At 44.4% G+C, this 13,578-nt stretch overlaps 1 protein-coding gene and 1 long non-coding RNA gene across 3 annotated transcripts in view; one reads left to right on the forward strand and one right to left on the reverse strand.

Moving 5' to 3' along the window:
- Positions 1-1,339: 1,339 nt before the first annotated feature.
- Positions 1,340-2,598, forward strand: LOC102416172. Its single transcript, XR_328558.4, has 3 exons — positions 1,340-1,492; positions 1,916-2,027; positions 2,462-2,598. It is a non-coding gene; the product is annotated as an uncharacterized LOC102416172 (long non-coding RNA).
- A 5,730-nt stretch (positions 2,599-8,328) lies between these two features.
- INTS7 (integrator complex subunit 7) overlaps positions 8,329-13,578 on the reverse strand; it is an 88,500-nt gene continuing 83,250 nt past the window's right edge. Inside the window, exons 19-20 of one of the 2 annotated variants that reach the window (XM_025285434.3) lie at positions 13,289-13,474; positions 8,329-9,839 (exon numbers count right to left, since the gene is read on the reverse strand). In XM_025285434.3, coding sequence (XP_025141219.2) covers positions 9,549-9,839; positions 13,289-13,474 — 477 coding nt within the window. In that variant the 3' untranslated portion in view covers positions 8,329-9,548. Of the gene's footprint in view, positions 9,840-13,288; positions 13,475-13,578 lie in introns of those variants that run through there. The other variant, XR_003109359.3, reaches the window with a different exon arrangement.

The raw sequence follows: 13,578 nt of genomic DNA on the forward strand, positions 1-13,578 counted from the left end.
GGTGGGAGGTATCTGGTGAATTATGGGGTTTATGCCCAATAGTTGGTTGGGAAGAACTCAATCTGGATATAAGCCCATTTATTTTGCAATCACTAAATAAGTCTGAATGACAGAGAAGCCGGAGACACGTCTCCAATTTTTTCCCTCCCCCAGGGGCTCAAGGTTTGTGTTGACAGAGAAGCCTGACAGGTGTAAATGTCTTCAAGTCCTCCCACATGAAAAGCATAAATTCATCTTGAGTCTGAGAAATTTTAGTCCCTTTAAGTCCTCATCATCTTTAAGGCAGAAATGTTTTGAAACCTGTTTTTATAAGGCTGACGTTTCTTTCCCTGGTATTCTCAAGGCCGCCAGGCAACACCAGCCACTCCATCATAAATGCAGAAGCCAACCAACATTTGGTGGGCCTTCCAGCAGCTGGTTTTGTCCCTGTATTATTTATTACCATTAGTCTTCATAACTCTTCAACTGGTAAGTATTAATCCCATTTCACAGATGAAGAAGCCACGGCTCAAAGAGATGTTATGAGAGTCAACAGACACAGGATAGCCAGGGGGCTGATGTGGGGCATGGAACAGTGGAGAGAGCTGTGTGTTCCCATTAATGGGACATGGTAACTTTAGTCACTGTTTGGTCATGTTCATGCCAGCCCCGAGGGTCAGGCAGGAGAACATACACGAGACTGGGTTTGATCCTGGTCACAGACGGGAGGCAGAGAGAGCACCAGGTCTGGCTGGAGGAATCAGGGCTGGGATTTCTGCTGGGTCTGGAGGGGCGAATGGGTTTTTCAAAGTGGTGTAGTTGAGGTCAGGGAGAATGCATTTTGATTTAAGTTTTTTCCCCATGACCAAGGTTTTGGGGAGCTTTCCATCCCCTCCAACACAGAGAACTGAAGCAGGAGTTTAAGACTGCCATGAGAGGCTTAGTTGGGATGTAAGGAAAGGCTTACATCCTTTCTTGACAAATCCAGAACTTGGAAGATGGTTAGTTAGATGCCAAGAGAAGACACTCAGGCTGAGCGAGCTTTCCCAAAGTCCACACAGGAAAGAGCAGTGACTCTGACCTGGATGGTCGTGTCTGAACACCTTCTCTCCCCCTGCACTGGAGAAAATGACCGACCACCGAGGAAGCGCAGGCCCATCCAACATAATCAAGGCCAGAGTGGGTTTCCCGCCACCTCCCCTCCCACGGTCTGTGCAGAAAGAAGGAGTGGCATGGCCGTGAACCCAGGGAGGTTGTCCATGATTGTATTCCCAGTTCCTGCTGCCCTGTATGTGTTCAATCAACATTTGGTGACTAAATAAAAGGTCCCATTTCCAAAACTGTTTGTCTTTGTTGGCTGTGTCTTTCGCATAGATTGGGAAATCTGAGTTCATGAACTCCAGCTCAGAGAAATGGACAAATGTTGCTGGCTGAGCTGCAGGGCCCTGTGAAATCAGCTGAGTTACCTTGGAGCTCAGGACGAAAGAAAAAGTGCTTTCTGTCAGCTAACCTGGTCAGTGTGAGAGACGGCAGGGGGAGATGGGGCTTGGGACAGACACCATGAGCCGTGAGCCCTCTCCTGTGCAAAGGGCCCTCAAGGAGATTCCAAACGCACTCACTCCCTGAGAGACAATTCAAGGCAGGGCTAATACGCTCGGGAGCATCCCCAGGGGCCACTGTAACCGCTAAGTAGGATAGAGCTGATCTTGCTTAAGTGATTCTGCGATTACAGTCATTTCTCCCTAAGGCCCTGATACCTTGAAAAATGTGCTATTCAGGGGTTCATGTCCTCCATCCGCTTGGCCAGAAGCAGCAGGTTTCTGCAACAGGAGACAGTTTTTAATTCTGAGTATAAGCTCCTGTCTCCTCGAGGCTAAATATTAACTTCACACTTTAGGGGTGTATCTTTGTTCTAATTCTTTTGTTCCTCTGGCAGAATTCCAAGTAGCAGGTACCCAACTGTCTCTGATGACGTCAAAAAGAGGCTCCCTGAGGAGGAAGGGACACTGCATTCCAAGTGCTGGAATAGGAGAAAATGACAGATGAAGGTCAGTTTCTAATTACCTAAGAGCCTGCCCTGTTACATGTAAGGGAGGGTGCTATTAGATTTTCAGAACTGCCTTTTTTGTGCTCTCTCTACCGCTTTTATAATGGCCTCTCCACATTTTCTAAAAATAGGCCTTTTCTGTCAAATGCGTCTACAAGTTGCTTGAGCATTCTGTCAGATTTTTGCATTTCCCACTCCGGTTCAGGGCCTGGCATTGTCAGGATCACCCAGTGAAGCCCCCTCTCCAACTAGCGCTTCTACAGTAGGCTTTTCATCTACTTCTCTGGTCAAGTGGGGAGGGGGCTGGGGAGATTTCAGAACTAAGCCTGCTGATCATAGGACCTGCTGCTTTTGCTGGGGGTGGGGGTGGGAGGGCAACGCAAGGATGGGGGACCCAGTGTTAACAATTCACCATCACTTCGCTCCTCTCCTCAGGGCGAGATGACACGTCAACAGAAGGCATCACTGGCCTTGCTGCTTCCACTGGGCGGGACAGGGTGAGAGCGGTGGACATGGAGGCAGCCCAGCTGCCTTTCACCTTCCATGATCTTGGGAAACAGGAAAATTAAACAGATACCTTCTCATAACTCCTCAGTCTAACTCAGTTCTATTTTACTTGTCACAGTCTTCTAAATAGTTTTCCTTAAAATACAAATAATCTGCAAATTGTTGTTTAGTCTCTAAGTTACGTTGGACTTTCTGCAATTTCATGGACTGTAGCCCGCCAGGCTCCTCTGTCCATAGGATTCTTCAGGCAAGAGTACTGGAGCGGGTTGCCATGCCCTCCTCCAGGGGATCTTCCTCACCCAGGGATGGAACCCGCATCTCCTGCATTGGCAGGCGACTTTACCACTGAGCCACCAGGGAAGCTGCAAATAAGCTTCACAAAAACCCACAAACGAAATCTCCAGAGAAAACCAAAAGGTAGAAGTGTTTCTTCTCTGCTTATAATCTGACTTTGAGGGACTGGGTAGATGTTCATCTTCCTGATTGTTTCATTTTATATTATCTCATCTTTATAATTTTACTAAAAAAATTATCTGGAAACAACAATAAAAATATTTTTAGTCTCAGCCTGCCAGCTAAGTATCAGTAGACAAAAGCTAGACTCACAGTCATGATCTGTAAAGAAAACAATCCCCAAAATCATTTTACCAAGGCTGGACCTAAATAATAAGCAAGGAGGACAATTATTGCACAACAAACATAACTGTGCAGGAGAGAACTAGGAGACATGAGCGAGTACACAGGATAAGGGAAAAGACACATACTGAAAAAACGTTTTGCAAATATAGACTTGGAAAAAAAATAAATTCACATTCAGCATTCTCAATTGTAATGTGAAAATCAATGACTCCACATCTTGGTAGGTTAAGAGAAAAAAGCCACGACTTGGTTTAAATTTCAGTGACAACTAAAGAGCAATTTGCTCATAGAATGAGTAGACTGGGAGATACGGTGGATATCCACAGGGCAGTGGACTAATGCTAGTTAAGCCAATAAAACACACACACAGCCCAGGTCTTTGTGTTCTTGCCCAAGAAATGGAAAGGAAGACCATAGCCTGCTGGAGTGCTGTTGGTCGGAAATCTAAGCCAATTCACCAGACTTTTGGACTTCTCAGTACTCCCATCATACTTTTAATGTTGGTGACTGATAAAGGCTAAATTCAAGGGCACATTATAGAAAACAGGGCTGGGTGGTTGAGCAACAGTGTTGTGTTATCAGAAGCAAAGCAAACACACAAACCCCCAATGCCTTTCTCGTCATCCACACTCTTCCACTTTGAAAAAGCTTTGGTTCATCAGAGAATCCCAATGTAGACGCCATATCCAGAAACTTTGCTGTTTTTCAGTTGCTCAGTTGTGTCCAACTCTTTGCGACCCCAAGGCCTGCAGCACCCCAGGCTTCCATCCTTCACCATCTACCGGAGCTTGCTCAAACTCATGTCCATTGAGTTGGTCATTTCTTCCCTTACTACTCTTGCACTGTCCAATTCTAAAGGCAGTAGCCACATGAGGCTATTTAAGTTTAACTGAATTAAAAGTAATAAATGATTCAGTTACTCTAGGCTTAACAGCTCTATGTGGCTAGGGACTATATTGGATAGGGCAGACTTGGCACACTTCCATCATCACAGAAAGTTCTGTAGGACAGCACTGCATATACTCTGTACACCCAGTGACAGGGCCTCCTTATTCTTAATATACTACTGGCATGTATCAACAGAGAAAGATCAAGTAACCTACCCAAGGATCCATGGCAAGTAAGTCTTTAGAATTTAAACTGGTATCTCTGGGACCCTACACTGAGGATCTTATTCGGCTGTTCTTCTCTGAACTATATACTTCAGTGTGAAAAGAGGTTGATAGCCTCCAGTTGCAAATTACCTGCTACCTTGGTTGGTTTGAGCAAGAAAGTCACATCACAAGATCTCCCAGTTTAAGCTGGACTACAAAAGTACTTTAATTTCTAAATAACCTATATATTATTGCTATCAACATTAAAGACAATCAGTATTATTGGAAAGTACTTCATAATTTTCTTTATATACTTTAATATGTAAAAAATCTTTTGTTTTTCTGGGTTTCATTGCATGGCTTATAGGACCCTAGTTCCCCAAACAGGCCCTTGGCACTAAAAGCACAGAGTCCTAACCACTGGATTGCTAGAGAATTCCCTTTCTTTAAATATTTTAATAGTACTTAACAGCACTGTAGTAGACGAAGATAGTAGATTGTCCCTTGGACTGCAAGGAGATCAAACCAGTCAATCCTATAGGAAATCAACCCTAAATATTCACTGAAAGGACTGATGCTGAAGCTAAAGCTCCAATACTTTGGCCACCAAATTTGAGGAGCCAACTCACTGGAAAAGACCCTGGTGCTGGCAAAGACTGAAGGAAAAAGGAGAAGTGGACAGGAGAGGACGAGATAGTTGAATAGCATCATCGACTCAATGAACTTGAGTGTGAGCAAACTCCAAGAGTGAAGGACAGGGAAGCCTGGCATGCTGCAGTCCATGGCGTCGCAAAGAGTCAGAGGCAACCCAGCGACTGAACAAGTAAATAGAAATTTCATTTTGTTTAGGCCAACATTTTGTTCTTAATCAATGTACCTGAATTGAATATGAGGGAAGATAGCTTAAAACATGTTTACTAGCAGAGGAAATGTAACTTTAACTTTGAATAAATAAAATACTAAAGAAAAGCTATGACAAACCTAGACAGTGTAATAAAAAGCAGAGACATTACTTTGCCAACAAAGGTCTGTATAGTCAAAGCTATGGTTTTCCAGTAGTCATGTATGGATGTGAGAACTGGACCAGAAAGAAGGCTGAGCACTGAAGAATTGATGCTTTTGAAGGGTGGTGTTGGAGAAGACGGGAGAAGGCAATGGCACCCCACTCCAGTACTCTTGTCTGGAAAATCCCATGGATGGAGGAGCCTGGTGGGCTGCAGTCCATGGGGTCGCTAAGAGTCAGGCAGGACTGAGCGACTTCACTTTCACTTTTCACTTTCATGCACTGGAGAAGGAAATGGCAACCCACTCCGGTGTTCTTGCCTGGAGAATCCCAGGGACGGGGGAGACTGGTTGGCTGCCGTCTATGGGGTCGCACGGAGTCGGACACGACTGAAGTGACTTAGCAGTAGTAGCAGCAGTTGGAGAAGACTCTTGAGAGTCCCTTGGACTGCAAGGAGATCCAACCAGTCCATCCTAAAGGAGATCAGTCCTGAATATTCATTGGAAGGACTGATGCTGAAGCTGAAGCTCCAATACTTTTGCCACCTGATATGGAGAACTGACTCATTGGAAAAGACCCTGATGCTGAAAAAAGACTGAACGCAAGAGGAGAAGGGGATGACAGAGGACAAGATGGCTGATGGCATCACTGACTCGATGGGCATGGGTTTGGGCAAGCGCTGGGAGATGGTGAAAAACAGGGAAGCCTGGCGTACTGCAGTCCATGGGGTCACAGTGTTGGACACGACTGAGTAACTAAAACAACAATATATCTGCTTACTATGTGCGAAGCACGTACTAACACTTTGTATATGTTAATTTTGTATTAAAAAAATTTTTTTTTGTACTTTGGCCATGTGGTGTGTGTAGCATGTGGCATGGTTCCCTGACCAGGTATTGGAACCCAGATCTTCGCAGTAAAAGCACTTAATCCTAACATGACTGAAGCGACTTAGCAGCAGCAGCAGCAGCAGCCCACCAGAAGTGAAGTGAAGTGAAGTCGCTCAGTCGTGTCCGACTCTTTGCGACCCCATGGACTGTAGCCTACCATGCTCATCCATCCATGGGATTTTCCAGGCAAGAGTACTGGAGTGGGTTGCCATTTCCTTGCTGCTGCTGCTGCTAAGTCGCTTCAAGTCGTGTCCAACTCTGTGCGACCCCATAGACGGCAGCCCACTAGGCTCCTCTGTCCCTGGGATTCTCCAGGCAAGAACACTGGAGTGGGTTGCCATTTCCTTCTCCAATGCATGAAAGTGAAAAGTGAAAGTGAAGTCACTCAGTCGTGCCCGACTCTTAGCGACCCCATGGACTGGAGCCTACCAGGCTCCTCCATCCATGGGATTTCCAGACAAGAGTACTGGAGTGGGTTGCCATTTCCTTGGGAACCCCCTAATTCTGTATTAACTAACTTACTCCTCACACCTAACCCACAAAGCATTATTATGCTTCCCTATTTGGGGAATAAGGAAACCGAGGTACAGAGAGATTGAGTAGCTTGTCTGAGGCCACCAATCTAGATAAGAGCTAGAATTTGGAACTAGACAGATTGGCTCTAGAGGTTGGGCTCTTAGCCAGCAGGTTACATTGCAAAGTCAATAAACACAGAAAAACCAGTCCTGCCTTCCTAGATCAGTTGGCCAGTGCCCTATGTTACTCTTAACAGGGAACATGTTCACTTCTTAACCAGCATGTTTATCTTTCCACAATTTTCTGCATCTCTCCTTGAGTATTCTCTTTCATTTATTAGTGTAGTGTTGAAATTATAAACAGTTTCCTTTTACCTTAAATATCTGTTTAACAGTTGATGCCAAAAATGCAGTAGATACTATACCAAACGTAAAATCGAAGTGTCCCAAATCTGATTCTAACAGACATAAAATAGCCTCTTTTTCTGCTTCACAGAGTTACTTTTTACTCCAAACTATTTAGATTTGTTTTTATTTTAGTAATTCCTTTCCAATTGTGCCAGCAACCCTATAGTACACCAAATCAATGCATTCATAACTACAGCTATCAAAAGACTATCTTTCAAGAACATAAAATACAGGAATTGGGCAAATTGGTTTACAAAATTTGCTTCTTTTCTGGACAATTCTGCCTCAAAATGGTATCAGAAACGTGAAAGTTTCATTTTGTAAAGTTTCATTCTAAAAATAGCCACTTAAAAAAAAAAAAGATTTTCCCCAATTTAAGGAACATTTTTTGGTCTTTAGTTTTTTAGATAACTGAACTCTAGACTGGAGTCACAGAGAAGGCAATGGCACCCCACTCTAGTACTCTTGCCTGGAAAATCCCATGGATGGAGGAGCCTGGAAGGCTGCAGTCCATGGAGTCGCTGAGGGTGCGACATGACTGAGCAACTTCACTTTCACTTTTTACTTTCATGCATTGGAGAAGGAAATGGCAACCCACTCCAGTGTTCTTGCCTGGAGAATCCCAGGGACAGGGGGAGCCTGGTGGGCTGCCGTCTATGGGGTCACACAGAGTTGGACACGACTGAAGTGACTTAGCAGCAGCAGCAGCAGACTGGAGTCAAGAGGTCCCCTCTAATCCAGTCATTTTACAGACAAGGACACTGAAGTCTAGAGAAATGACATGACTTGCCCAGGCCACTGGGCTCACTCACCAGTGCTCACAGGGGAACCCAGGCTCCACCACACCGGATAGATAGCCGAGCGGTTCCGCACCCACCCCCACTCTCTTCCGCTAAGTCTCCAGGCGTGCGTTCCGAGGCACTGTCACACCTGTGCACTGTGTGCATCGGGGCTGCATCTAAAGCACGTCAGGCACATCGGACACGGTGGATTTACACACATTTTATGACAACGCCCAGGCCACTGGCAGAAGTGCTGTGCTGGGACAACTGCTCATGAAGCCAAGAGATCTTAGAGGGACCCGAGTTACCTGCCAATCAGTTTCACCAGCTCCATGCGCACCGCCCCCCACCCCCCACGCACATTACACATACACACAAATCCCGTAAATTCATTCTTTCCTTTAAACTCTACCCCTCCTTTAAGCCAACATCAACTTTAAAGAGAAAAAGGCAAGACGAGCAAAGAAATTTGAGAGATTTATTTTAAAAGAAAACTCCCAGGAATGTGCCCTGCGCTTCATCTTGGGAGCAGCTTCTGGCCCAAGTGCCCATATCAGCAATGTCTGCAATCTTCTGATCCCTGATGTCTAGAAATCATGATCCCAAAGCACTGACTGATCCCAAATCAGGAAGGAACAGTTAAATGACATCTAGGACACCGTGCTCAGACAAGAAAGTCTATTATTATTACTTTTATAATGGTTTTCAACCAGTATTGAAACAGAAAAAAAAGGGGTTTTCTGGCCTAACCAAAAACATCTATTCCCTGAGCATTCCAAGTCACTGAGGTTGTATTATAAAGAGACTGCAATTTCTAGACAATCAAGTCTAGCATTACCTAACTTGCCAAGAAGAACTTAACCAATCAAAGGAAAGGATCTGCCCTCCTAATTTAAAATATTAAGATACTAAATGTGGGTGATTTTTTCACTCTAAGAAACAAACAAAAAGTCTGTACTATATATAATCACACACATATTAGAAAAAACAAATTATTAATTTCCAATCTTTCTATCTAATTTTTAGCTGCTGTTTGGGTCAATTAAATGCTAAAACAATAAATTAAGATTGCTTTAGCAGGGAAAAGATAGGTAAATAGTTGAAATAATACAGCAGGATGTTTCAATGCTGCCAGACCAGTCACGCCCAGAACCCACAAGACCAGATGTTTCAGGGGACACTTTCAATTCCAACCAACTAGGGGAGGACTCTGTTTCTATACCCTGAGTAAACCCAGCACCTACTGATCAGAACTAGGATTTCCCAAGGCCCAGCTCAGAATTAGAGGTCTATGTCAGGCAGCAAGTGATATATTTTGGTAGAAAAGCAGTCAAATTTAGTAATTCAATGATCCCAATATGGGACTTTTACTGAAAGAAAAAGAAAAGGCTCAGCCACAATAAACGCAATCATAGCAAAACAACAAAAGTGTTAAAGATGAGATGAAGGGCTTGGTGGGAGAAGAAGTCAGGAAAAAATAAAAATCTTTCTGGTTAGGACCCCAATTACTTCTCAAACTAAATTTTTAAGAAAAAAATTTTTTCCCCAAGAATGTTACATTACAGAAACCGATGAATAAATGGATTCCGCATTCTAACGTTCATATCTTAATCCGTAAGAAAAAGCAAACTATCTTAGCCCAAGCGATCCGTCCCCGGGAAGCCCGCAGTGCGCGGCTGCGTGGCTAAAACCGCGTGTAGGCATTCCGCTGCTGCTGCTGCTGCTGTAGCGGCTGCTGGGCCTGCTGCTGCTGCAGGCGGATCTGCTGGGAGTAGGGGTCCTCCAGGGACTTCACAAATATGGTAGTGCGGGGACCAGTCTTCCACACGATACCGTTGGCGTCTTTCACAGAAGATTCCACCGTGATGTTGTGCGTGCCAAGAATGGCGAAGTTCAGCAGAAACTGAGTACTGAAGTAATCGTTATGAGGCTCAACCCGCTGCTCCATCTCATTGGTCATATTGTCAATGGGTATCTGGAATGAAAACATTGTTAAATGAGAGCAACAGCTGACATGCATAGAGGGGCATGCTCTGAGCCAGCCCTGGTGATAAGAGAATACTGTTTAACCCTTGCAAACAACCAAGAGGTAGGTATTAATACGATCCATGCTTCATGAATGAGGAAACTGAGGCAGGGAGGTTGAGTAACTTCTCCAAGGTCACACAGCTAACGAGTGGGGCAGCGGGCATCTGAACCCCGGCAGGCTGACTCCAGGGCCTCCACGCTCCATCATCAGGCGACAATGCCTCCTCCCTGTCCTTGAGCAGAAGGGGCTGCCTCTACCTTCTCACTCTCTACCTTCTCACGCTGGCCGTCTGTTTTGTGACGGAGTTCAGAACATGCCACCCCAAGTAGGCTGCTGAGGCAGTTAAGGGTACTTGAAAAACAACAGATACAGAAAGGGCTTTCTGACCTGCCCCAAACACTCCTTTTTTTAACCTAAAACACACGTCAAATTCTCCATGAGAAAGGGAACCTCCCTGCACGGGGAACAGAAGACCATCCTTAGCACCAGAGCCTGGGAATCACTGAAACAGAGCTGCATAAACCAGCCTCTGAAGAGAACCCTCACCTTCCACGGTCTCACTGCACTGTCCCAAGACATCTCCCTGCCTTACAGTCTCCTTGACTTACTGCCTCTAGCCCCAAACCCCTCTGTCTTGTCATTTTGTCAAAAATATTTTGTTTTTGTGTCTAAAAAAAGGCATTTAAGTTTTCTGTCCTGGTCACTTCTTTGGTCTTCATTCTTCTGTGAAGACGCCCACATATATGTAAAATGCTAATAAAACTGGCGTGCTTTTCTCCTGTTAATCTGCCTTCATGTCAATTCAATCTTAGGCCCAGCTGGAGACCCTGAGGGTAAAAGAGAAAGTTCTCTTCCCCATACACTTGCTCGATTAACCCCAACCCAATTTCCATCTTTCTTTACCCTGTGAAGAGATATTCTAAAGAAAGAGGATGCAAACATCTTTTTCAGGGAGTTTAAAATCTAGAAGACAGAAGAACAACATAATGCTGAGTAAATATATAGTTTCTCCAAATCCTAGCTAGTAGTGATTCCTCCTTTAACAAATTGACTCTGTTTTATTTTTCAAGATTTTTTTTTTTTGGTGTGGACCATTTTTAAAGTCTTTAATTTGTTACAATATTGCTTCTGTTTTATGTTTTGGGTTTTTGGCCCTAAGATATGTGAGATCTTAGCTTCCTGACTAGGGATCGAACCTGCACTCCCTGCTCTAGAAGGTGAAATCTTACCCACTGGACTCCTAGGGAAGTCCCAACAAATCAGTGTCTTGTTCAGACTATCAGTATAATATATTATGAAACATATTGATTACTATATTATGAACACATTGGTTCACTCATTTAGCTAGATATTCAAACCTCTGTCCTTCACAGAACAGAATAACACCTGTGGATGTACCCTTATCTGTACCCAAGACGAAGTATGTCAAGAGTGACATTAATTCTAAGAATGTATATAGAGGTAATCAGAATGAATATTTGACCTGATTTCTCTATGTTTCTGTTGTATGATTAATTATATAAATGTGCCCTGAAGCTTTGGGTCTCTGCAGGCAGTTATCATGAGGTCAGTTTTCCAAAGACACTGATGTTACATTAATGAAATGAAGTTGACAACCAATTCAAGATCTTAGAGTTATCGGTAAGTCCTTTTTTGTTTTTTATTTGCACATTCAAATTATGTAGGATGTTTATTTCCCTAAAGAATATGTCCACCAAACAAGAACTTCCTTAAAAGGACCAGAAATAGGCCTAGGAGGCAACCTGATCCCTCTAAATGGATGATGCATTTTAAGCTGCAACCTCACTACAAGTAACATTACAAAGCAATCATGTACCACCTGGCTTGTTAACATCAGCTTCTTGACTTTCAGCAATGTCTCTTGAGAGGAAAGTCAACAATGAAAAGACACCTCGATTTAAATGTATGTTTTTTTAAAAACAGAAATCACCACTGTTCTTTCAAACTCAAAATGAGCAAAGAGCTGCAGACAAGGATAAGCTAACTCTGTAAATTCTCATTATGATCTTCTGTGAGTAACAACAGAGATCACTGCAACATAAGAGAATTGTACTAAAAACACAATAAATGATTTTTTCCTTATTCTCCACACATCTACTGAGTGGCCACATAAGGTGCTGCGTTTTATGCCATGGAAGTCAAGAGAGAGAGAGGGAATGAAGATGGAGGCTTCTCAGGGTGGGCACAGAGCCCCCAGAAGGAGAGTCACCAAAGTAAGGAAAGCAGCGATGGCTTACACCAGACCTTCCCGTGGCTGTTTTTACATCTTTACTGATACCCCATTTGCCTTGCTCTGGACCTCAGCTCACGGACGCAGACAAATAAACCCATTTGGGCATTTAAACAACTTTGTTCACACAACTGTGCACGTGTTCCCTTGTTCCACTTACGATGAATAAATCTCCAAGCAACTGGCAAGAGATGTCTATAAAGACAGAACATTTTACATTTGGAACGTTGGTGTCTCATGGGCACAGATTCAGAATCTTAGCTTTGACTAACAAAGTAAGCATGATTTTGGCTAATCTACCTCATGATTTCTCAAAGCAGCACATTCCTAGGTCTAAATCCTTAACAAGAGGTTTTACTTCATCTGATCATTGCATATCAATATAGTAATTTTTTTTTTGAACATGCTAAAATTTACTTAAAGGAAAAACAAACAGATGTGTTCTTTTGGGGTCAAAGGGTTAGGGAGAAGTTATTCCCCACTCCTGATGCTTCCCTCCATGTGGAGGGACCTTTCATTAGATGAACAGTACCTGTGTCTAGGGGAGAAGGTGAACACTACCGATTGGTAGGTTGTGGGGTGGGGGCTGGACTTGGGGTGCTAAGCACCTTCTCCCTCCCTTCTCCTTTGGGCTTCAGGGTACTGCTCCTCCCAGTTTCACAGGGGCAGGCTCTTGTGTGTACTGGTGGAGGCTGGTAACATGAAAGTGAAAGTGAACTCGCTCAGTCGTGTCCAACTCTGTGCGACCCCATAGACAGCAGCCCACCAGGCTCCTCTGTCCATGGGATTTTCCAGGCAAGAGTACTGGAGTGGGGTGCCATTGCCTTCTCCAGTGGTGGAGGCTGGTGGGAGAATGCAATTCAGAGCTACAAGGCTAGGCAGTCCTTGCTGCCAGGAACTGAGCTAGGTTCCTCCAGCTCTAACAGGGGTGACACCCCACTGCCTGGATGCTTTGTCTGTCAACTGGTTCAGGCAGGGAAAAGAGAAGTGTTGCTGATTAGCTCCCTCACACCACAATACGTGCTTTTAACTTACGTCCATCTGTGTCCTTTGGAAGGTGAAGTACTGTCTGCTTAACCATGGAAAACTTCCATCAGTGAGTTGATAAAACCCGCATCACAGCTCTGCCTCTTTTCTACATTACCTTGTAGTCCTGCCCGGATTTACTCTGCAGCGTGGAGGACACGTTCAGACAGACGGACTGAATTCTGCGGAAGAGTCCGGGTTTAGACCCGTGCTGGACGACCCCCTCTACCTTCAGCGCCAGCTGCTGGTTATTCTGGACCGCGATGGGCTCTGCAGGGTTCCGGGGGGACGGTGACAGGGCAAGCTGGAAAGCCAACACCAAAATGAATGCTCACAACTGAAAGCAAGCTTCCTTCCAACAAACACACCTGTGCCATTCGCTGATCACAGATTAAAATGGTATTTGCA

The sequence above is a fragment of the Bubalus bubalis genome, chromosome 5, assembly GCF_019923935.1.
Source record: "Bubalus bubalis isolate 160015118507 breed Murrah chromosome 5, NDDB_SH_1, whole genome shotgun sequence".
Lineage (NCBI taxonomy): Eukaryota > Metazoa > Chordata > Mammalia > Artiodactyla > Bovidae > Bubalus > Bubalus bubalis.